The sequence below is a fragment of the Haliotis cracherodii genome, unplaced genomic scaffold (assembly GCF_022045235.1).
Source record: "Haliotis cracherodii isolate W230 unplaced genomic scaffold, xgHalCrac1.p SCAF_21, whole genome shotgun sequence".
NCBI classification, from domain to species: Eukaryota; Metazoa; Mollusca; class Gastropoda; order Lepetellida; family Haliotidae; genus Haliotis; species Haliotis cracherodii.
The window spans coordinates 10,924,686-10,949,481 of NW_027266277.1; the positions used below are offsets into that span (position 1 = coordinate 10,924,686).

A 24,796-nucleotide genomic window follows, 5' to 3' on the forward strand; every position below is an offset into this window, starting at 1 on the left:
AATAAACGCCTACAATGAGGATCAGGTGGTCACTGTGACCTGATGTGTAATCGTGCCCTTATACCTTGGATACTTCCTCATACCTTGCCCGGAATCAGATTATTTGTCCGTGATAAGGCTGTAATATTGCCAACACGGGCAAAACAACATTCACATACTCCAAGGTCCGGTACTCTACAAAGCCCAATAATTCTAAAAGTGGGACACTGAAACCACACAGTTTTCAGATGTTTTCAGGAAATCTAATGCCAAAGTGAAAAGACTGAAATGTGTAAGGCGTCACTGGGACAGACCATTGCATATTCTAGGGGTAGGGTGGGGGTTGACTACCGGGAGCTTTTTTAAAAAATAATTTGTTCCAGAAATACATTGTTCATCAGACAAATACATGTGTTGTAATTTGTTTCTCCTTTCACGGATATAGATTTCCGTCTTGAAGCAGTGACCAAGAACATATCCTGTATATAGCCCACCCCACCCCACCCCTTCCCACCCCACCCCACACACCAGAAAATGATAGTTCTGTAAGCTAGGTACACATGGCCGTTGACAAGAACTCAACACTGCATCTAAAATCGTATTCCTAAACACCAGTTCTTAGTATTTTACCAAATGGGTAACAAAGTATGCCATAGGTAAACCTATTGATTTAAATACTCCATGAAAAATATAGAACACACATTTTCCAATCAATACCGATGAGACCGGATACAACTGGTACGATCTGTTCAATACGAGTCTCTGATTATGAAATTATGTGTCATGTTCAGGGCTTCTATCACATGTAGTCGCATAATCAGGCATGGATATTGTCATCAGTTTGAATAAGAACAATAATATTATATCCACCGAGCGTTTAAAGTTTCAGAAGCCACATAAACACGTCAAACTTTGGAATTTTCCTGTTGTCGAAACTGAGGCGGTCTTCTCGGATTTGAGGCATACACGTTCGGGGCTCGATCAGGGGAGATAAGGCTGGCCTTACCATCGTAGATTGGCATGTCATGAACACGTGACTGCCGCGTGGCGGGAGAGGTGGTCTTGTCCGACTTGACCGCCTCCATCTGGACCACCACCAGGCGATAAATCAACAACACGATGACCAAGGAGTTCTTGGAGGTGAAAAACATATTAGTGTAGCTCACGACACCGTATCTGAAGATGAGGAGCATGCGCACAACGAGGAAGGGAAGATCCTGTAAGGCAATGGAAATCATGATTCCGTAGATCTCCGGATTGCAGCATCCACCTTCTTCCTCCTTGTTGTACTGGGTGGGAACCCCGGACTGGTCTCGCCGAGCTCTCGTGGCTGTGAGAACTAACGTGAATTGGATGAGACTTGCGGACCATATTCCCAGAATTATGTAGCATAGCAGTCGGTTGTGTTTTACCTGGAAATGAAATTGTTTAACATTTCAGTAAGCGAAAACGTCAAAATCATTTAAAAATTTAAAACCAATACCCTACTTTCTTTCCCAGGATTCTCCGGCATCATTACTTGTGCTGTTAACAACTGCTTGTCTGGTCCAAAGTCAAGAGTTATAGGTCTGGTGCAACAATATAAACTACCGGGCAGAAGAGCGTACACTTTCCATGGGCTTGAATATTGGATTTGACCAATTAATTACAAAAGTTGTCAAAACGTTACTTGGCTGAAAGCTGTCGCCGGAACACTGCAAACTTCAGGTTCAAAACACAACTCCGATTCCCGCATCACCATCGAATACCCATTTCATGTTTGTATCATTTTAGCCACCATCAAGCATTCGGGTGGAGGGTGTTGGCCTACAAATTCAGTTCGCTAGGTCTAACAACTGTTAAGGGGCGGTCGGGTAGCCTGGTGGTTAAAGCGTTCGCTCGTCACGCCGAAGACACGGGTTCGATTCCCGACATGGGTACAATGTGTGAAGCCCATTTCTGGTGTCCTCCGCCGTGATATGTCTGGAATATTGCTAAAAGCGGCGTAAAACTATACTCACTCACTCACTAACAACTGTTAAAAAATAAATAGTTCAAGTATATATTTATTTACTTGTATTTCCTCAAAATGTGAAGAAGGCGGGGGAAAAAGAGAAAAGTGTGGGAGCGTGAGTTCTTAAGATAGATTATCAACAGGTTTTAATTGTAGTATTTTAAAAACTTTCTTATATATATACTGATAGCGACTGTAATGGGTTTTCTTAGAAACATTTTACGTGTTTATATCGTCAGGAAACTACACCCCTTATAACAAGGAGGGTATTTAATTTGTTAATTTGTCTCCAGTAAACATCCTACTGTTCACCTGATAGAGCTAACAGCTTGTAGTTACATAAGACTAGCGAAGCTTAATGTTGCCTACAAAGTCCGTTGCACTTGTGGGACGCCAATCCTGACCAGGAATCACCACACAGTCCCAACGATCCGAAACTTACTGTCGCTTTGATCAGACAACATGATATATGTGTTTGTGTGAAAATGTACCAGGAAACTACGTCATCATCCAAAACTACAAATCATATTATATTTATTTGATCAAGGTTTTTCGAATTACCCTGTGATGCTTTGAAGATTATGTTTTCCCCTGGGACTGGACTAATTCTGTTGGGAGAACGTTATCGTTTCATTGAATGACACTTGTCTGACAAACCCTACCGAACTGCAATAAAGCACTGATTCCAGCCTCGTTAAGATATACTTTGACGTCACTTCCTGTTTTAAGACCGCGTCTAAGATAATTAATATGACAAAAGAAGCTTTTCGCACGTGCAGAATCACTTAACTGGATGCAGGCAACAACAAACAGATCTACCATCAACATCATCCAACGTTCTTTACTGAGTGATATATATATATCTGTCATTGCCTACCTATACCGCTCGAGGTTTGTTAAGAACATAGCGCCCACTGTGCTTAAGCATACCTATACAGTACTGTGAAGGGAGCAAGTGGGCCCAATGATACAGGTGACCGCAATTCGATGAGTTGTGTCCCTAATAGGCCAGTTTCAACCCTTACCAAACTACGCTGGAATTTCTGGACTCAATGGTATCGCCACCAGTGGCTATTACGAGTTAAGTCCCTTCTATGTCCCTCCTGTTGACCAATACGATTGCAAATCTCATATCACTTGCATTTTCTTCAAACAAAATGGCGGCGCCAGTGAAGACGATGTGATCGTTTATCAAGATCTGTATTGTAAGAAAAGGGTCTTACTTTGCTAAGTGTATCATATCACGTGAGCACCTTGACTAAAAACATGAAAAGATTTGGAAAATGTCTGTTGACGGCATGATAACGGTGCACATGCTTTGCAAATCCTGCAATCGACCGAAATCTGTACGGCAGTTTACGAACCAAAAGTGGATTTCGTTTTGGATTTTGATTGGACTATTCATAGACTCATTAGTCATCAATATAAATTAATAAAATGACAAACCGCCTCCATGGTCTAGTGGTAGAGCGTCCGCCCGAAGAGCGGAACGTCCGGGGTTCAATTCCCGGTCGCGTCATTCCAAAAGATGATAAAATATGGTACTTATGGTAAAATAAGGTAGTATGCTTCATTTGTCGTACGAGAAGACCGCCTCCGTGGCCTAGTGGATAGAGTCGATTGTACTTGTTGTTACCCCGCCTGGCTTTCGGCCTTAAGGGGCTAAAACACGGAGTCAGTATACTGTGTCTGAATGGGGCATTCATGTTAAACTGCGGCATGGTAAAATCCGCATCAGTCCGGACTAGTACAAGCAGCCACACAAACACGTGCATGAACGCGACGTTAAACCCCATTTCACCTCACCTCAAAATCTTAACAGGATTTCAATTAGGTCATAGGACCACGGGACCACTGGCAGTGATGGTTTGTGTAAGGGTGGTCAGACCCGGTCACATGGTTGATTGGGTGTCCTCGTACTCCGACTAAGTGGGAGGTTGCTTATGATATCCACTATTGATTTGTCTGATACTCCATACTCGATTCGGGCGGTAGGGTACAATTGTGGTTAAAGCGTTCGCTCTTCACGCCGAAGACCCGGGTTCGATTGCCCACATGGTTACAATGTATAAATCCTATTTCTGGTGTCCTCCTCCGTGATGTTGCTGGAATATTGCTAAAAGCGGCGAAAACCACTCTCTCTCTCTCACTCACTCCATTCTCGATTATTAACAGGTTGCCGTTATAGAGCTGGAATATTGCTGACTGCGGCGTGAAATAATATTCTCTCATTGTTACCACGTATTGACTATTCTCCCACGTATGTTGCCCGGAAGCAGGAAACGCAAAAGGTCAAGTACAAGGCGATAAAGGTTCAAGACGGATCATTCGGATTAATTATTTTCTCAGGAAATGGACATTAATATTTTCTACAAAGTAAATATGTTCAACGTTTTAATATATTAAAAATCTGCAAGGATTTAAATTCTGGAAAACAGCTGTCCTCGATAAAATTGGAGTCAAATCGTCCAAAGCATTTATACGAAAGCATGAGAAACTCGTTGGCATCAGAAGGTTTTTTTCAACATGTAACGAATTTGCACTGACGCCAGGTTCGTCAATCCTGGAAAGTCAATGTGTTACTTACCTCCTCCTCGTTGAAGGCCTCGTAAAACTCGACTATATCAGCTGCCGTACCCACGTAGACCAATAAGAGTTGAGACAGCTGGTCATGTGACAGGGCGCCCTTGGGCAACATCCATCGCCCAACGATGAGCATGAGGAGGAGGAACTGTTCTATTGTCCGGAGCCAGAGGTCCGCGTCCAGAGACAGGGGGATGTTGATCTCCAGCTGCAATAAAACGTGGATATGTTGGTTTATAGTGAGTGGGTGAGTTGGGTTTAACGCCGCTTGTAACAGTATTCCAGTTATATCACGGCGTGTCAGCTTAATGTTGGAGGAAACGTTTACCACTTCGGTGAAACCCACGAGCACGGGTATGGTGCTGACAAACCTTGATTCGGGATTCGAACCCACAATCATAGGTTTATGGCCTGTCCAAGGGACGCAACTCTGCACAACGAATCGCAGCGGTTTAGGCGACTGGGCAACCCGTGCCGCCTGTTAGTTTATATGTTATATGTTCAAATTTGACAAAAATGATGTCCGATGCAATTCCCTATTTTGACTTGTACCATATGTTCCCATATATTTTCAATTGACTTGCCTTTGCATGTGTTTTTGACTTGTGCCACCGGTGGGGCAGGATACGCTCACCTATTCGCGAACACCAGGAACAGATTAGTCTATAGATCTTGGTTATATCATGTTGTAGGCTCAAGTAGTTATACATATAAAGATAACTTTTATATTAAGTAAGCTTTTTCTCAGTTTATCCTTTACTAAATTTACACTGCATACTTTTGACTTACAGCACTCTTTTTAAAATTGCTTTTCGAACTACTGGTACACACAACATGGTTACACATTGCCTCTGGAAATGTGACATGTCATGTTCCTTGGACTATACGGATTTAGAACTGACGGTCCATGTTGATGGGCGGTTGGGTAGCCTAGTGGTTAAAGCGTTCGCCTAAGGCCCGGTTTCGATCCCCATGTGGGTGAAATGTGTGAAGCCCATTTCTTGTGTCATCCCCTGTGATATTGCTGTGATATTGCTGTGACATTGCTGTGATATTGCTGTGACATTGCTGTGATATTACTAAACGCGGTGTAAAACAACACTCATTCATACATCTAAGTTAGACTACACGATCTGCGCGTGATCGACATTCATTGCCAGCGTCGACCGCATCCGTGGTCCTGTGGTAGAGCGTCCGCCCGGAGAGCGGAAGGTCCGGGGTTCGATCCCCGGCTGCGTCATACCCAAAGACGTTAAAATATGGTACTTGTTGTTACCCTGTCTGGCGCTCGGCATTTAGGGGCTAAAACAAGGACTGGTCGGCTCGGAGTCAGTATGCTGTGTCTGTGTGGGGTATATCATGTCATACCGAAACATAATTCTGATAATCATACATAAATCTAACTTCCTCCATGGAATTCATATATAGGACGCTGTATTCCTCAACACAAGTGACTATATAGAACACGCCATTTGAACCGGTTACAGTGAAAACACAATCTAATAACCTCTCTAAACAAGTATGTCAAATTAATTTTAGAAATATTTAGCTGTTGTTGTCGTACTTTATGATGGTTTGATGAGTAAGAAATCTGCATTGTTTCAATAATAAAATGCACTTTTATAAAGCACCCTTAAAACTCTTCCCGCTTCATGCAATAAAAGTGGTTACAGCTGAAAGGCCCGCCAAACATATCTCCAAACAACACTTGCAAGATGCATCGAGATTGGTTAAGAATTGGCGCCGTAATTCAAATATTTGTTACTCTAACCATGAAGTCGAGACCATGTATAGAAATATCATGAAGCCTCGTTTTCGATTTACTTCCTCTCGACGTCGACAGCGTGGGTCAGAGCAGCAACGTTCTATGTATATTACAAGGAAATTTACTCTATTCACGGCTATATGGTAAGTATATCACATTTTAGTAAGTTAAGTTTGCAATAGACAGCACAACCTGCACACTTTCAATGCCATTGTTGAATTATTTGCGCCTGAGGGGGTCTTTTAAAACTTCAGGCGACCCACGGAGCACGATCGTTCTGGACGTTTTTATTTAGTACATAGGGGAGACAGCTTTGATTAAGGGAGATAACTCAGAAAGATTGCTTGCCAACATTTTTATAGCTGTATTGATTCAATATTGCTATAGTTTTTAACTTATGCTTAAAACAACAACAAGTTAGCATAAATAATATGATATATACCGTATGTTATGTCCGTGGCATAATGACAAATGTTTATAACAGCTGATATTGACATCACACGTAGCTATATAAAGGATAGGCCTAGATCTATGCCCATATTAACTAAAACAGTTCATGAATCTTACATCTTACGCGATTCGAAACAGACATCCATAACCTTAATCACAGATATAAAGCCATAACGTCCACTTTTGCATGTATGTGTAAGATAGCATTCACTCAAACAAGTATTCAAAATATTCACACCATTCATTCATAACACGCACGCAGGTGCACAGACATACAAAGTGTCTTTATTTTAAATTTAATCTCATGAAATTACAGCACTTGTATTGCAGCCAAAACATGCTGAACCTGAACAATATTGCGGACATTGCCGCCATGATGACCCTGTTGACATACATATAAGGGAGACAACTCCAAAGAACATTTTACTCGCATACAAGCATACATATTTATAGCATACATATCCTTAAAACGGAATATGTACAGATATTCACCAGATACGGACACTGTTTCATAAAGTTTGCTACATAGTAGTTGCTAGGCGTGTGAATTATGTCTGTTCGTAGGGATTATGTACATGTTTACCTCTTATATTTTTATTCAGTAATAAATATCAAACAATTTCAGGTCAATTCAATTCTTATCATCATAAATCATTATGGCCACACTGTCCTGTCCCCACTGTTATGTTGTAAAGTGAGGATTATGAAAAATAATTGACAGTTAAGCATAGCTTTAGTGGTAATGTCTAAATGTTCATAATTGTATATTTTTTATCTTTAGAATCCACTCAAATGGAGTGGTCAAAAGTGGTCCTTCATATTGCCCTAGGGATCATTGTGACCACACTAATCATCATCATTTTATTGTTTATCAATCACTGGATCTATCACTAACTGTAAGTATTCAGGACTAAGCTTTAAACATTGGTTTTAGGAATGCCATTATTTCTAAAAATTATTTTTGATTTGTTTGTGATGAACATTGTGACACGGTTATCTGTTATACGATTATCTGTGTGTGACAGGAAAAGTTTATAACATACATGCGTGGATCCATTTATTTCCCACTGTATTTCCGATATGTTTGCCTTATTTGTAGACAGAATGCCCCCCAAATTGAGAAGAAGGAGGGAATGAGGTGAATTATGGGAACTTGAACTTCGGAGCACCAATTCCAGTGGATCCCAAGACTTCTGTTGAAAGGAATCCTAAACAGTTCTTCAATGTCAAAGTGTTAGAAACAAAAACTGAAGATGGAAGAACTCTCCAGAAGGTACACTACATCGGATTGCCATCAAAATATGACCAGTGGGTAACAGTTGAGTCAGTTGTGACTCGGTCATCGCTTCTCAGTCCTGCCCTGAAGATATGTTCCAGTTCCAGGTGTTTTCAGCTATATGAGACAACCTACATTGCCAGAGAGGAACCGATTCCTTGGTTTCCATTAAAACACCTGTCTGTACACCTGCAGTGATAAAGCCTCTGACTGATCTGTCAACTCCTATCTACTCCCACAAAGGCATCTGCAACAGATCACTCTACCGCTTCAATGATGTGCATGCACCAAATGTTTTATTCGGAGAACATTGGTGGTACAGGGTTATAAACCCTGCAGGAGACTTCTGTTTTGTTAACAGAGAGACACTAAGCTTTGGCTGTTATGAGCAAAAAATGAGAGAGGAGTATGACACAGACTTCTAGAAAACCTTGATCCATCGTGGATTTGTATTCTACATGACATCTGTAAAAGAAAAGGGGAACCATGTCGAAATGGACCAACTCAGACACACACTGAACCATGTGTGAATTCATAGCATGAAATAAGTTACCAGTCATCCTTCTGGGTGTTTCGTTTCTATCTAAGTATTTTTTAAAGCTGATATGTTCAGCTTGTGGGATTATGTATGTGTGTTCTCTCTATCATATATTTTCACCCATGGTTTAAACTAGAGATTCTTTCAAACCTTTCCTCAAGGTGTTTTGTTTATAGATTCTGTTTGACAGCTGTGAAATGTTCACTATACTAGGTTTATTTGTGTTATGCCTATCAGGTACTTTCTTAGAGATGTCACTATTTGAAATCAATGTGACAAAACGTTCATTGTATGAGGAATATAAAAGTGTAGCACAAGTTAGTAACAGTTTTACCTCTGATATTTGTAATATTATTATTTCATCCTTATGTATGAAGAGGAATATAGACCCACGCGTTATCCTGTTTGATAAAGTAACTCCAACAGTATCTTCATATCTTAAGAAACTTTTATCAAGGTATGGTAAAGCTAAAAGAAAGGGTGGTAACCAATTGAAACGGCTTCTTCATGAATGGGAGAAGGAGGAATATCATATGAAATGGTCAGCCTCAGATATATCACACGGGGCTCGAACTGTTGAGGAGATAGCATCAATGTCAAGGAAAAGATCACAGAAATCTAACTGTGTACACCCTCCCCTATTCAAATTTATACCAATAACTAGAAGAAATCCTGACACTTTACACTTGTATTTACGCTTATCAGATCAACTGGTGAAGCAATTGATATATGAGCTAAAGAGACAACACTAGAAGGAGCAATGCCACATACAAAAGAGATCAATGTCAAAACATATCAAGGTTTAAAACCTTTGTTCAAAGTCTTGGAATTGAGTTTCACTTCAGAAATGAGAGAGAATCTGGAAGGTTCACTTTCATCAGGACCAGAGCACAGGAAAATTGCTGCTCAGATAGTCCTTGGGGACATGATCCCAGGTCATCCAAAACTAAGAGCTATAATCTTCCTTTGGGGGGAACTTGGTAGCATTATGCCAGTCCTGGGTCAAAAGAATTTCACAGATAGTGAGATAATGGCATTGGCGTGTAGGTGTAAGTCCTGGGTACACACATATGGTGATGTCTACCAGAGGAAAGATGTGACCCCTTTCATGCACATTCTTGCGTGTCATATTTCAGAAATGATAAGACTCCATGGTGACTTAGCGTCCTTCAGTCAACAAGGTTTTGAAAAACTAAATGACTGCACTACGGTTTGGTATTTTCGATCCACATCTCAACAGGGTAGAGCTGCATTGAAACAAATAATGCTTAAACAAAACCGTCTCGAGTTATTACAAAATACAGCAGAGCGAAAACACTGAGGGCAGGAAAATGTTCTCTTTGTCAAAGCACAGGTCATAATAGTAGAAGCTGTGAAAATGATCCCTGAAATGCTCAAATACTGTCTTCTGTTATGGATCTTTCCCGGCAACACTGAACATAATTATCTGATTTTTCAAGCTTCTTAACTTGTTTTATTGTGTCGATAATTCTTAGGTGTGGTCTGTAACTAAATATTAATGATACAATGGTTTCATTAGATGAGTACAATGTTTTACAGATTTCTGAAAAGCATTTTTAAATCAAAAGGAATATGATAGGCTTTGCATGAGACGATATGGTATTATCATGTGTGTTTGTTTTTTCTTGACACAATATGGTATATTAAGAATTGATGTTACTGAAACCATATCTGTTAATAGCAAATCCAAATGACCAGACAAGTGAAATTACATATTTCATTGGTTATTTTGCTTCCTATATGACATATTTCTGCAGGGAACTATGACATAAAATGGACATTAGATTGTGGACCGTAGATCTTACACATATCTCCAAATATTAATGCTTCAATTATTTTCATTTCATAGGCAATTTGTTTTAGATTTCTTAAAAGCTTTTTGAAATCAAAGGAACATGATGGGCCTTGCAAGAGACGATATGGTATTATCATGTGTGTTTTTTATTTCTTGGCACAATTTGGTCTATTAACATTTGATATTACTGATACCATAGCCGTTTACAGTATATCCAAATGACCAGACAATTCATTGATTATTTTTCTTGACTTTAGATTGTGGACCGTACATGTACGAATAACAGGATGTCCTCCTTGTTTGTATTATTCAGTGAGAGTACACTTTTTAGTTGCTAAGTCCACTGGTTTTTAGTAATCTTATTCTCCTAATATATGCGTATCATTTACATACATTTGGTGACTGGTGATTTCACAAAATGTGTGAGCAACAGGGTATGTGTTTGTGGACCTTGTTTGTGACTTCTGAAAACGTTTGTGAGATTATGGGCTGTGGAAGACACCGTTATGAATATGGTACACCATTTTGTGAACTAAGAAATTTTGTTTTTGTTTAAATGATATCATTCTTGTTATTGCCTACCATGTCAATGGTGCATAAAAGGTTTAATTCAAATGTTATGACATTCATGATTAATTTGATAATTGTAAACTGCTCATCATTTTCCTTCTAGGAATAATGGTTGTTTGTTGTTTAACGCCGCACTCCGCAATATTCCAGCTATATGACGGCGGATTATAAATTATCGAGTCTGGACCAGATAATCCAGTGATTGACATCATGAGCATTGATCCACGCAATTGGGATACGATGACATACGTCAACCAAGTCAGCGAGCCTGACCACCCGATCCCGTTCGTCGCTACTTAGGAAAAGCAAAGACAGCTTTTACTGCAAGCATGGATTGCTGAAGATCTATTCTACCCCGGATCTTAACGGGTCTCAAGGAATAACGAGCTAATGCTGCGTAGTATTATAAGGGTATCGTTATTTTTCAGATCAGTATCATCTTCAGAAGCCTCAGGTCTGTAATGAACAGACTGGGGGCTTCTGCAAATAATAATACCCTGAAAAATAACCTTACCGTTTTCATAGCTGAAATTTGTAGTTAATCCCCAAATTAACAAAACAACAGACAGCAGCATACGTTTCGTGACAAAGAAGGTCGCTGATTTACAAATAGTAACGTCCTAGAAAAATAATATAGGGTAACCTCATGATCACAAACAAGAAACGTGACGCCAATCACGTCACAAAACAATAGAATAGATAACCTGTCGTGAGGGAATGTGGGCTGCTATCACGTTACAGTGGCCCGATTTTTTTTTATATGCAGAAAATAATTCTATCCTTTTTCGCAATGCTGGTTGGCTCTATTAAACAAAAATGTACACTACACCCCCTTGAAGTAAATGAACCCTTCCATTGCCGAGGTAAGTAGGTCATGACATGAAACTGCGGTATGGTATCTCAGTGAGCTAGCACTATAAATCGGCATCAGACTAGTACAAGCAGTCACACACACACACACACACACACACACACACACACGCATGCACGTGCACGTCGCTATATAAGTGCAATAATCTTGGACGCGACGTTAACTCCAATATCACCTCACCTCATTGCCAGTGTTAAACAGCAATGCCGTTTTCCGCTTGTATTTTATCCGGTCCACAACTCCTAATACATTATAAGTGAGCGAGACGTGACATCATAAGACGAAGAAGCAAAACAAAAAGCGAGACTTCACATGGTAAAGTTAACACTTCACTTGGTTCAAACGGACTTTTGTATTTTGAAAGGGAGGGTCTGATATATTATGTTTGCTATTCCAAGCAAGAGGTGCTGAGCTGATACTGTTGTTTGGGCTATGTCAGTTATTACTGGAAAGCATGTAGGTATTCACTTCTGCAGATATGTACAGTTCTGGGAAAACATTACTTTGAGTACGTACTATTTTTGGTAAGCAAAGCTATGAATGATAAATACTTCGAGTAAGCATAGCTGCAGTCAAGCAATACTGCGGGTAAGCTCTGCCATGAACCTACTATAGATAATCGCTACTTCGGATAATAATGCTGTGTACCATTTTAGGGTAAGCAATACTGTAGATAATCGCTACTTCGGATAATAATGCTGTGTACCATTTTGGGGTAAGTAATACTGTAGATAATCGCTACTTCGGATAGCAATGCTGTGGGTAAGTACTATTTTGGGTAAGCATTGCTGTGTATGTTCACTATTTCGGATAACAATGTTGTGGGTCAGTACCATCTTGGGTAGGTATTGCTGTGTTTGATCACTGCTTAGGACAGCAATGCTGTGGGTCAGTACCATCTTGGGTAGGTATTGCTGTGTTTGATCACTGCTTAGGACAGCAATGCTGTGGGTCGGTACTATTTTGGGTAGGTATTGTTGTGCATGATCACTACTTCGGATAACAATGTTGTGGGTCAGTACCATTTTGGGTAGGTATTGCTGTGTTTGATCACTGCTTCGGATAGCAATGCTGTGGGCCAGTACCGGTAGGTATTGCTGTGTATGATCACTACTTCGGATAGCAATGCTGTGCGTAAGTACCATTTTGGGTAGGTATTGTTGTGTATGATCACTATTTCGGATAGCAATGTTGTGGGTCAGTACTATTTTGGGTAGGTTTTGCTGTGTATGATCACTACTTCGGATAGCAATGCTGTTGGTCAGTACTATTTTGGGTAGGTATTGTTGTGTATGATCAGTGCACAAGATAGCAATGATGTGGGTAAGCTATACTTCGGGAAATAACTGCTGCAGGTAAGTCTTCGTGTGGGTAAGGACGGTTTTGGGTAAGCACATTGCTATGGGTAAACACTACTGTGGTTAAGCACTATTTTTGGAAAGCATTGTGGATAATCACTCCTTCTGACAAGCTCTTTTATGGATAATCACTACTTCGGGAAAGCGCTGCTGATTGGTTAGCATTGTTGTGGGCTGGTACTAGTTTGGTAAAATATTGTTGTCGAAAATCACTACTTCGGGAAAGCATTACTATGGATAATTACTTCAGATGGCATTAGTAAGGGACCAACCACTTAGTATTCAGTGGGTGAGGGCAATTTATTCAATCTCCTTTCTCCAAGATTACAGATATGCCTCCCTTCACCAATAAATATCGATATGTTTTATTCGATGATGCCACGTAGGAAAACTAAATAGTTAAGATTAAAAACGAAAAAGCAAAAAAAAAAGGACAACAATATTCGAATTTCGTTCTAACCAATGAGTTTATATTGGCTGAATAAAATATAGAATTTCTATTAGATGAGATGCTTTTAAAACATGTAAATAAAACTTTAAACAACGTGTAAACGAGATCCAATCCCAACCTGATAGCATTCACTCTTAAATATATTTTATGATTCATTTCAAAAGCAACGGCACATTATTATGGTTATAACATGTTTCTCAAGCTCTACCTGCATCCATTATCTGGTTTCGTAATTGCACGCCCAGCAAGCTCGTGCGACATCATATCTTTGATCAGTCTACGATAACATTTTCACTGCTTATGTTTTTTTGGTTATGAACAAGAAGTCATCTCCAAGATAACCTCAAGGAATTGGGAGCATAAATTACAGGTGAATAGTGTATGTAAACATGTGTAATCTCGGTGTATATAAACACGTGTAAGGCGGGTTATTAACAACCGAGACGACGAGACTGGTACTTTGTATAGCATGCGTTTGCACCGAATAGTTCATCTTATATTGCACTATCAAAGAAAGTTGTTATGAAGATATCATCTCTATAAATCACCACACCAAGCTAGCTGTATTTCATTTGTTTTACAATAGGCGTAGATAATAACACGGTCATTGAATGTAAACACAATTGAGAAGCACTAGGTTTGAGAGTGCAGCACGTGCGCCGGAAGTGATGAGTAGGTCGTGATGTGTGACAAAACAATTTCAGCCCTTTGAAATTGAATACGAAATCAATTTGATTGGCCACCTCGTAGAAGATTAATTTCATACACGACTCAACCTATTTCATCTTGAGTGTACCTTCCTTGCTAACATTCGGATATGATATTAATTTCCAAGAAGAGATGAGTAGGGTTCATTAGTGTTCCCTGATGCCACTCAGAGTCTGTTTACAAACATATCCTCGTTACCATGGAGACCGAAACCTCAATCAGAACACCTATCTTGGCGATGCCCCTTTTACATTGAAGCACCTGGCATTTATTATTATATAAGTCTAAGTCCTCTGAAAACTGGTTTGTTTACCAACAAAGCAACACATATGTTGCTGGGCCCAGAGTCTCTTGATTATTTTGCCAATCCCCTTGAGAAAGCAAAACTTAGAAATTGTGTAATGGAGATTTCAGACCTTGACTGCCGACTTTCTGTTTTATCTTTAAATTGATGCCACAAGGACGTAAGACAGCGCTGTTTTTCTGTCGATACACTTGCATGACCCGTGATAGAGCGGTACAGAGAGTAGGGCTGTACCGTGCTGTCTGCAATAGAACATCTACACCAGGGTGTGTGGTATGACAGGAACAATCATGCCCAAATCAGATCTCTTACTCCGACATCTCTCTCCGTGAAGATCTGACAAACCCCCAAACCCGGCCAATCATCACAGAGATTTCTGACTTCTCGGTCCGAGAAGGATTTGCAGAAGCGTATCTGATTTCTTTATCTCAACAACGAACGTAAACGGACAGTTTCGAATTGAGAATGATAATAACAACCCATGCTTACCATAAAAGGTGACTATGCTTGTCGTAAGAGGCGACTAACGGGATCGGTGGTCAGGCTCGCTGACTTGGTTGATGCATGGCATCGATCCCAATTGCGTGGATCGATGATCGTGATATCAATCACTGGATTGTCTGATCCAAACTCGATTATTTACAGACCGCCGTCATATAGCTGGAATATTGCTGAGTGCGGCGTTAAACAACAAAACAACCAACCAACTATTTGAGAAACAAATAATGAGCTTGTTCTTGCTTGATGTACGTATATTTTCTTTCTGAAAGTTCAAACACCGCCGAGGCCACCAAACTTGATAGACGGGGATGCAAGGATCTATTACATATCTAGATAAATAAATGCTGGATATCTGAAACGACCGACCTGCTGATGCCGTGATGATAGGTCTCGCTACCGTCTGTCGCGTTTTTTTCTGTATTAACAGGATAAACACGTCTAAATTCCCTTTTTGTATTTTCTATAAAATTATTGAGTCTTAAACAGGTTAAATATTACTGTTGCCAGTTTGTAATTTCATCAAACAATGAATCCAACTTCTTAACAAAGAACATGAAACTTAATAATCCTGTTTTATCTTAATTCCAGCGTAACAGCGCTAACAAGGCCATATTCGCGTTTTGCCAATAACCAAGCACTTGGGTATCAAAAGTAGAATCGGCGAAAGTACGAAATTACCCTTTTCCTTAATCGGTAATAACAGAGGCCATGCATATTATCTGAAATGACACAGAACCACTGCACCCAACGCCTGCATGATAGGGTCACTGGTTCTGGTCCGAAAGACCTTAATATTGCCTTATGGACACTGGTTAGATGTGACCGCTGGTCAAATGAATCAATTGATCACCGTCATATGACAGTGAAGTCAAACTGGACGACCTCCTTGTTGCGTCTGACCAGAAGATTCTAATCTGTTGGGCTAACTGTCCAGATTAATTAATGACGGTTTATAGCAATGGTCAATAAATCTTATAGTACGCATGATAAATCCTATCTAATAGTAAATGTACTGTCGTTAGCTTATGAATTTTGTTATTGGCTGTACAGATTAGTTCTTGAAACTGGACTATATCATACAGGTCGATATAACCATATATAACCTCTAAAACAACAGAGAATGCGTATAAATGAACTGGAGCGCGTGGGCTGCATTGACAGTGTTAGTTTCATTCGTGACCACTTTGTGACGCTCCGAAACAAGCCCAATGACTACTCGTGACCCACTCGGGGACATTTAATGAACTGGGTTCCGTCTTAGAGCAAACGGGCGCTGGCTAAAAAATCCACCTTGTTGAACCATTATCGAATTTAACATTGATCGATAGTGTGACGAGACGTCTTAGAAGTAACGAGAGTGTAGAGTGGTGACGAAGTGTGTAGCTTCACACTCAAACACCGGAAGTGACAAGTGGGTCGATTAAATTACCACGACAGCGGATAACATGACAAAAGACAGAAAAGATAACCCTAAGTAAAGAACAGAGGAACGCGATGACCTGTCTGATGCGGATCCCTCCACACAAAGCGGAACTAACAACGTTTTAGCGATAGCCCTGGTGGCAATTGCGAATCCATATTGGAAATTCCGATGAATTATGAATCATAATGCCTAATTTATGTTCCTTCACATGGCACATCAAGTATTGGTTCAAGCTGCTGAATTTTCACGCTGGCGACTCCTAAAGCATCACGGCTGAGTCAGGACATGTCAAAGCAGAAACATGTCAAATCTGAGGTCGAGCAGAAACCGTTATTTATGATCTGCTCATGGTTTAGGGATGTTTTGGTAAAGAGAAAATTCTTTAAGATATTTTCGACAAACTGCTGTAGAGTTTCGTCAGGAATGCATATTTAATCACGGTTCTAGGTGATGTTTATAGACCATTTGAAACCTGCTTTGACCCAGAGAGGTCGTTAAATAACTCAACTACAAGTACAGAAATACACTTGTTAAATTTAGTCTGTGTTTGTTGGGTCTGACGGTTAATGCAGGAATGAATGTATATCAAAGCAAAAAGTTGAATTATTCCAATTATGTTAAGGGTGGGTATTTGATATTCTTTTATGATGTACAGTAAACTACGTTTAAAAAGAACACGCTTATTACCAACTGACGGATATAAGGAACTAGTTTTGGTCCCGTCTATTTTCTGTATATATTCGGTACATTTGCTTATAACGAACTACGGTTATAACGAATTAAAATTAGTGGTCCCTGGAGTTCGTTATAACCGTAGTTTACAGTACATACCCCTTCAAATACGTTAACATATATAACTCCTTTATCCAAAAGTCTCAGTGGTCTAGTAGATAGAGCGTTTGTCCGGAGAGCCGGGGCCGGGGGTAGCCTTGTGGTTAAAGCGTTCGCTCGTCACGCCGAAGACCCGGGTTCGGTTCCACACGTGGGAACAATGCGTAAAGCCCATTTCTGGTGTCCCCCGCCATAATATTGCTGGAATATTGCTAAAAGCGGCGTAAAACAAAACTCACACCCCCAGGTTTGTTGAGGGTCACACACAGTATGAGAAGTAAGAAGTAAGCCTGATGACGTCACGTACGGTCGTTGTGTTATGTATTTATGTATAATGTATGATTATGATATTGAGAACAGACAAAATGTGCAAAAATGGTGCGATTTTAGGCTGTGTAAGTAACGGGCGTCTGCACTTGTGTCTGTCGGTACCATTTGTCTTACAACTCGTTGTTTCAGTCGTGTAGTAATATCTATATCACCTGGCTGATGTGTGTCACTGTACCCTAAGTGCGGGGATCGTTGTCCAATGACATGCTTCCAATTACACTGTAAAACACATGTTTAGCTCTAAACACTTTGCACCTAAATCCTAACATACGGAATAAAGTTTTTCACATGAAACGGGCTCAGACCTCACTACATCCCTGCACCGTCCCCAACTCTGAAAATGATTAAACTGCAAATATTTTATAACCTGAACTAATGTTCATGTTCAAAACATTCTTTGGCCTCAATCCATATTCCACTGATGGAAAGCGGTACGTGTTTGGGTTTCGGTTTAGGATCTAGAACACAGTTTATAAATGTAGGTTGCCTTGTCAAGAGTCCATAATGATCAGGCCGCCGTGATGTAGCTGTAATATTGACCCTGTTTGTTTGTTTGTTTATTTGTTTGTTTGTTGACTTACGGGATCGGGTGGTCTGGCTCGCTGACTTGGTTAATGCATGTCATCATATTCAATTGCATGGATCGATGCTCATGATGTCAATCACTGGGTTGTCTGGTCCAGACTCGATTATTTACGGACCGCCGTCATATAGCTGGAATTTTTCTTAGTGCGGCGTTAAACAACAAACAAACAAGGACTAACCACAACAAACCACAGTGATATAAATATATCCACGCAGTATTAAATTCACTCATGAAACCCGAGTGATGCTGCTGATACACCTACGGGGTTGTTGAGAGGAATGAATAACTTACCCCCAACTCTGCTATGGTCATGGTGAGGTCCTCGGCGGTGTTGTTGCGACCGATGATGGTGGTGTTGAGATTTTCCTTCTCGGCAATCCGCTCCTCCATGGCGTGAAGTTCCAGGAACCAGATAGCGGGCACAACGCTGCCCAGATAGAAGAACACGCTCGGACAGAACCTGCGAACCAGAACCACAAATATAACCCACCAGGAGAAAAGGAATTTTATGGTGCCAGGATACGATTGTACAATGACGTCATAAAGATGTTTGACGTCAACATATTTCAGTGAAGATCGCCATTTGTGCGGACTGTACAAACATATCTCATTTTTCTTATAGTTAGCAATGTAATAATAACATTATTTCAAAACCTTTCAGAACGCAGTCAACTCATCACGCATTATGTCTGAAAACTGCAGTTATTATATCAATAGTTATAAGTCATGAATTGAAGCAATTTTTTCCGAAGAGACTGTAGTTTTAAAATATAATGAAAAGTTTAAATGTGATGTTTCACCCATGAGGTCCCATAATCTCATACTTGGTCACAAACAGGTACACTGATACGTATATCAGTCTGCAAATGTACGCCTGTGTTTTAATAAGAGGGACGGACCATGGTAGGGGCAGCATGGGACCCCGCTATCCCGACTATATTGAGGATCAGGTGTTACGTACACTGACTGATGTGACTGAGTGTGTGTCCTGGTACCCCCGAAAGCAAGGGTTACTGACCATGTTCCAGTGGGTGCATAATGCATCCCTTTTTTCTGTTCCGATCTAATTTTACTTCGTTGCGATGAGGCACAGAAGCTAATATTCATGGAAAAGTTATTTTCATAATCATTGTCGGTATGCATTTTGAAAAAAAATGATACTACAGTAAAATACGGTTAAAACGAACACGCTTATAACGAACTGTCGGATATAACGAACTTACTTTTTGTCCCTAAAATGTGCTGTAGTTATGCTGTATATATGCTTATAACGAACTAAAATTAGTGGTCCCTTTGAGTTCGCTATAGTCGTAGTTTACGGTACAATAATAGGTTACAAAATGCGGTTACAATGATATTCCAAGTATGTGTGGCAATACATTTTGGGCAGAAGACATGTAAAAATGGACAATGGGAATTATTTCAAATTTTAGGGACAACAGAGAGCTTGATTTGTTTCTTTGGCGTCATAATATGTCGGTGTGGCGACCTTATAGAAACTTGCGGTGAAGAAAAAAAACTGTGAAAGGTTTGTCCATATTTCTTGAGGGTTTTCACAATTAATGTTGGCCAACGCCTTCGGTAAAGCTCTACACTGAAAATAATACTTTCTTCTGAATAGCTCATTTATGTAAGTTACTTGAGTTGTCCCCCTTTGCTGTCAGGATGCGCTGACCCTTTGTCCGATTCCTGCTATTATTGATGTAAACATAGATATCTGAAGACATGTCATCCAACTAAATTGCTAATCTTTTCTCCATCCTTAAACTAAACTGACGTGAGTGAAATACAGCTCACTCATGCATACAGCTGTGAGGTACCGATTTTGAGAAACAGCATTTTTTGCATTACAAACCAGAGAGGTTTTCAGTTACAGGTTTACAGACAGGCGAATGTGTTACAAACAAGAGATTGCCAAGTGTTTCTTTGTTGAACACGAACGTACAGCGATGCAATCAGTCAACACAGGGCTAGCTGTTGTAAGTGATAGTTCACCAAAAGTATGGTGTTTTTATTTCATTTTTGACAATGGCTGATATGAATATGATCTTTCTGCAACATTGGAAGTTAGGCAACGTTGTCGTTGTCGTTGTCGTCGTGTGTGTAACCTGGACTATGTCATTTCGGAGAAAAATACCCCCAGGGGGAACTTGTGAACTTTGTGCCATGAGCATCAGTAGGGCTTTCTGAGGGTCTCCGCTTTCTACTATTTGTTTCCAGGTTATATCTAATGTTCATGGCCTACTGCCCAGACAGCGTGGGTCGTTTCTCATGCCATCAAACACTGGTGTGCCTGGGCCAGACTCAGTTAGTTAGATGCATCCGTGACATCGCTGAAATACTGCTTCCAGCGGTGTAAAACAACATGTACTCACTCACATGGGTTGAATAATGTCTTATAATGTTTTATGTCGTTGTCGTCTATATCATTTTTGTTTAATTTCTTCACAAGATTGCCCATCCACTTAAACTATGAGTGCGCTGGTATAATTTCCCTTATACTCACGCCATGTCGCCTCGTACATGACACTCCGCGAACATTACAAGTAAAACCAGTTGTTAACATCCGGAGATAGTATCACATGAATATTAGTATTCCTAAGGGTTTTGATACTATTCGCTATACCCTGCTTCGTCAAAGGTCTTGTGCCATGCATATAGCATATTTACGACAATGCCACTCAAACTCGTCAAGGTTCACGATAGGTCACTGAACAGATCCGATGAAGAGAGGTTCACGAACATGGAGCACTCAGTAACGAGAAACCAACACACGTGCAAATGGAACAGATTCAATGAGATCCTTGAACGAGCATATGGAGCACTCATGGATCAGTAGCGAGAGACCAACAAACGTGCAAATGGAACAGATTCAGTGAGATCCTTGAACGTGGACATGGAGCACTCAGTAGCGAGAGACCCACAAACGTGAAAATGGAACATATTCAATGAGATCCGTGAACGTGCATATGGAGCACTAATGGATCAGTAGCTAGAGACCCACAAACGTGCAAATGGAACAAATTCAATGAGATCCTTGAACGTGCATATGGAACAGATTCAATGAGATCCTTGAACGTGGACATGGAGCACTCAGTAGCGAGAGACCCACAAACGTGCATATGGAACAGATTCAATGAGATCCTTGAACGTGCATATGGAACAGATTCAATGAGATCCTTGAACGTGCGTATGGCGCACTCAGTAGCGAGAGAGCCACGAACGTGCATATGGAACAGATTCAATGAAATCCTTGAACGTGGATATCATTACATGTATCTTGTTGCAAGTAAACTGACATAAAAACATATGATAGATCAAACTAAGGCTTTGTTTGTTTGTTTGTTGTTGTTTTGTTTTGTTTTGTGTGTGTAGGGATTATACGTTTGAAAGAACATTTTCCTTTTGCAAAATATATTCTCCATATTTTAGATTTACACTTGATATTCTCAATGTCACTTATAAATACAGGCTACCCAACTGCACCGGATACAGAAAGAGCTCTGACCTATAGGAATTGTAAAATCGGTCTTGCCTTATGCTTATACAATTCACTCTACATAATTATGTAAGTATGATCACGAAAGTTTAATTTTCTGGAACAAATTAACAAGAATGAAACGAGAAACTCTCCATTCCTGCAGAGTAAAGAACGAATTGCGTGGCGGTCCGAACGATCAAAGACGGAGGACTATCTTTACATCAGGGAGATAGTAAACAGTTATAATGACAGATTCACAATTCTATAAATATGACAACATCTGTCATTATTTCTCGGACGCCATGGTAATGACAACGGTAATGCTCACGACATGCCCATTTGGCTGTCCTGTTCTGACGTGTTACTGCTCGTACGCTTGCTGTTAAAACGCTGGAGTGACCATGCAAGCCTTGAAGTCCCTGATGATGCCGATGAAAACACGTACTCAATGACTGGCTTTAATTAACGGAAGCAAATATAATTAAATGATACGTAACAATATGAGAGGTGGTAATAGCGATGGAAGTGCTCCATACAATGGCCATATCTGTCTCCGGTGGTTTGAAAACAACTTGGACACGATTCAATGAAAATAAACTGTTCCTAACATTTTCGTGACATTGAACAGTGTTGATTTTTTATGATTTGATTTCCCACAGATGTTTCCACATTAAAACTGAACCATGTACATGGTTTCGTTTAACCCGCTGGATGTCGACTTTTTATTATTTCTGACGCACATTTTCCTAAGATCTGAAAAGTCAAGGTTGTGCGAGAATTGCGCTCACGCGGCACTGGATCTACCTCTGGCTAAAAAAGTATGCAGAGATGTACAATATCAAGTTTCTGATGGTGCAAATTTAACTGCAAATATTAAATCGGTTTGAAAAACAGACACTGCTAATTAAAAAAATGTGAAGTATATTTGATTGCGTGATGTTTGGGTAATTGTATTCGACTTCAAAATGGCATCAAATTTGAATTATGGCGTCACAATGACAATTATGATGTCATAGTTGCATGCTACCATCATCGTTATCATTTTATTATGTGTTTATATTTTGGTATAAATCATCCACATCCATCATTTAGCGATAATCATGAATATTCATCGTCCAATTGGAATCGAAGGATGCTTTGCACGATGCATATGCATGATTACGCTGAAAAACATGCGAATCAACTTTACGAAAGTATAAAGGAATGACGTCACAATGACAATTTTGATTTCATAGTTGCTTTATTGTCATGATTATTGTCTTGACGGTGGATCTTTGAATCATATGTTTGGTGTTGGGTGCGATTGAAACGGGGTTCAGGTGGGCAAGATGGCGTTTGTATAGGGCTTGCGTTTGTGACCACCTTGTGAGATATTGCTAATTAAATGTATAATCTGAGAGCGTTTCCGTGGTCTAGTGGTAGAACGTCCCCCTGGAGAGCTGAAGGCCGTTAAAATATGATACTTGTTGTTACCCTGCCTGGCGCTCGGCATTAATGGGCTTAAACAAAGACGGACTGGGGTCAGTGTACTGTGTCTAGGTGGGGTATTCATGGTATCTCATAACCTGACGCCCGGTGCATGTCGTCGTTTCGATCCATTTACGATCCTTGGTATATTAGCAGTATATTTGTGCTCGTGGGTTTAACAACAGAGGCACTCCGTGGGGTTTTCGGGTTAGAATGGGTCCCCAGCAACCTATGCTGGTCGTAAGAGCCGACTTGCTTGTCAAGCTGGTTAATAGCGTGTACTCGAACCCCGACGGCGTTCATCGTTGTTCACAATATCTATCACTGGATTGACCATTTTCGAATATTTACAGACCGTCGTTATTTAGCTTGAAAATCGCTAAGTGCGACGTTAAACAACAAACACACAAACAAAACAAAAAATCTAATTCAGAGATGAACTGTTTGGGCTGATGTAGCTTTCCTGAGCTGGCATGTCGTGATGTAAAACATATTGTTTGAAGCAGTCTTAAACTAAAGTGGTAAACTTCAGCGACCTCCCAGGTTTACACAGCGCATCTGAACCGACGATGGACTAATGATGTTTGTAAAATGGGTCCCAGACTCACTCATGGTACTGTCAGACAACGACGGCACTCACTCACTCACTCACTCACTCACTCACTCACTCACTCACTCACCCACCCACTCACTCACTCAGTCACTCGCTCACTCACTCAGTCACTCATGTATTCTTCGGAACCGGCTTGTTCCTTTTGTCAAACTGTGTTTGAGAAATACTATCATTGCCGAAAGAGATGTAGATGGACTTTGATAAACTTTCTTCATGAGACTTGATCCAAGGAAAGAAGTAAATTCTAAAGTCAGTTATATCTAAACATTGATATTTTACTTGTTTGTGACTTGTTACCATTTACAGGCGAAGATATCAAAATATTGGGGCAAAACAATGACGTCTTTTTAAATAAAAATGTTTCTCGATATGCGTGTTCTCACCTTTGGGAAAAAATATACGAAAGCAATAATAAGGTTATGTCACCCGAAGGTGAACACAACTATAAATACAGTTAGCGAAAGCGACATCATAAGCATATAATGTATTATTATCAACTGTGTACAAAGCAGAAATACCGGTGAAGATCCGGTTTAGAATAGGCCTTCAGCAACCCATGCTTGCCGTAAAAGGCGACTCTGCTTGTCGTAAGAGGCGACTAACGGGATCGGGTGGTCAGGCTCGCTGACTTGGTTGATGCATGTCATCGATCCCAAAATGCTGTTGATGTCAATCACTGGATTGTATGGTCCAGACTTATTTTTTTAGACCGCCGTCATATAGCTGGAATATTGCTGAATGCGGCGTCAAACAACAAACAAACAAACAACAAAGCAGAAACAGCCCACTGCCTACGAACCTAGACAGAAACGTGACATTAGTCCATTAAATTATGATTAAAAAAGGTCATTACCACAATAAATGTATAATTCATAACTGGTTGATAAGCTTAGCGCTTGCCC

General features: G+C 40.2%; 1 protein-coding gene across 1 annotated transcript in view; it reads right to left on the reverse strand.

Moving 5' to 3' along the window:
* Positions 1 to 512: 512 nt before the first annotated feature.
* Positions 513 to 24,796, reverse strand: part of LOC139470804 (transmembrane protein 26-like) — an 83,394-nt gene continuing 59,110 nt past the window's right edge. Inside the window, exons 3-5 of the mRNA XM_071253093.1 lie at positions 18,625 to 18,793; positions 4,560 to 4,763; positions 513 to 1,391 (exon numbers count right to left, since the gene is read on the reverse strand). Of these exons, the coding sequence (XP_071109194.1) occupies positions 885 to 1,391; positions 4,560 to 4,763; positions 18,625 to 18,793 (880 nt within the window). The 3' untranslated portion in view covers positions 513 to 884. The remainder of the gene's footprint in view (positions 1,392 to 4,559; positions 4,764 to 18,624; positions 18,794 to 24,796) is intronic.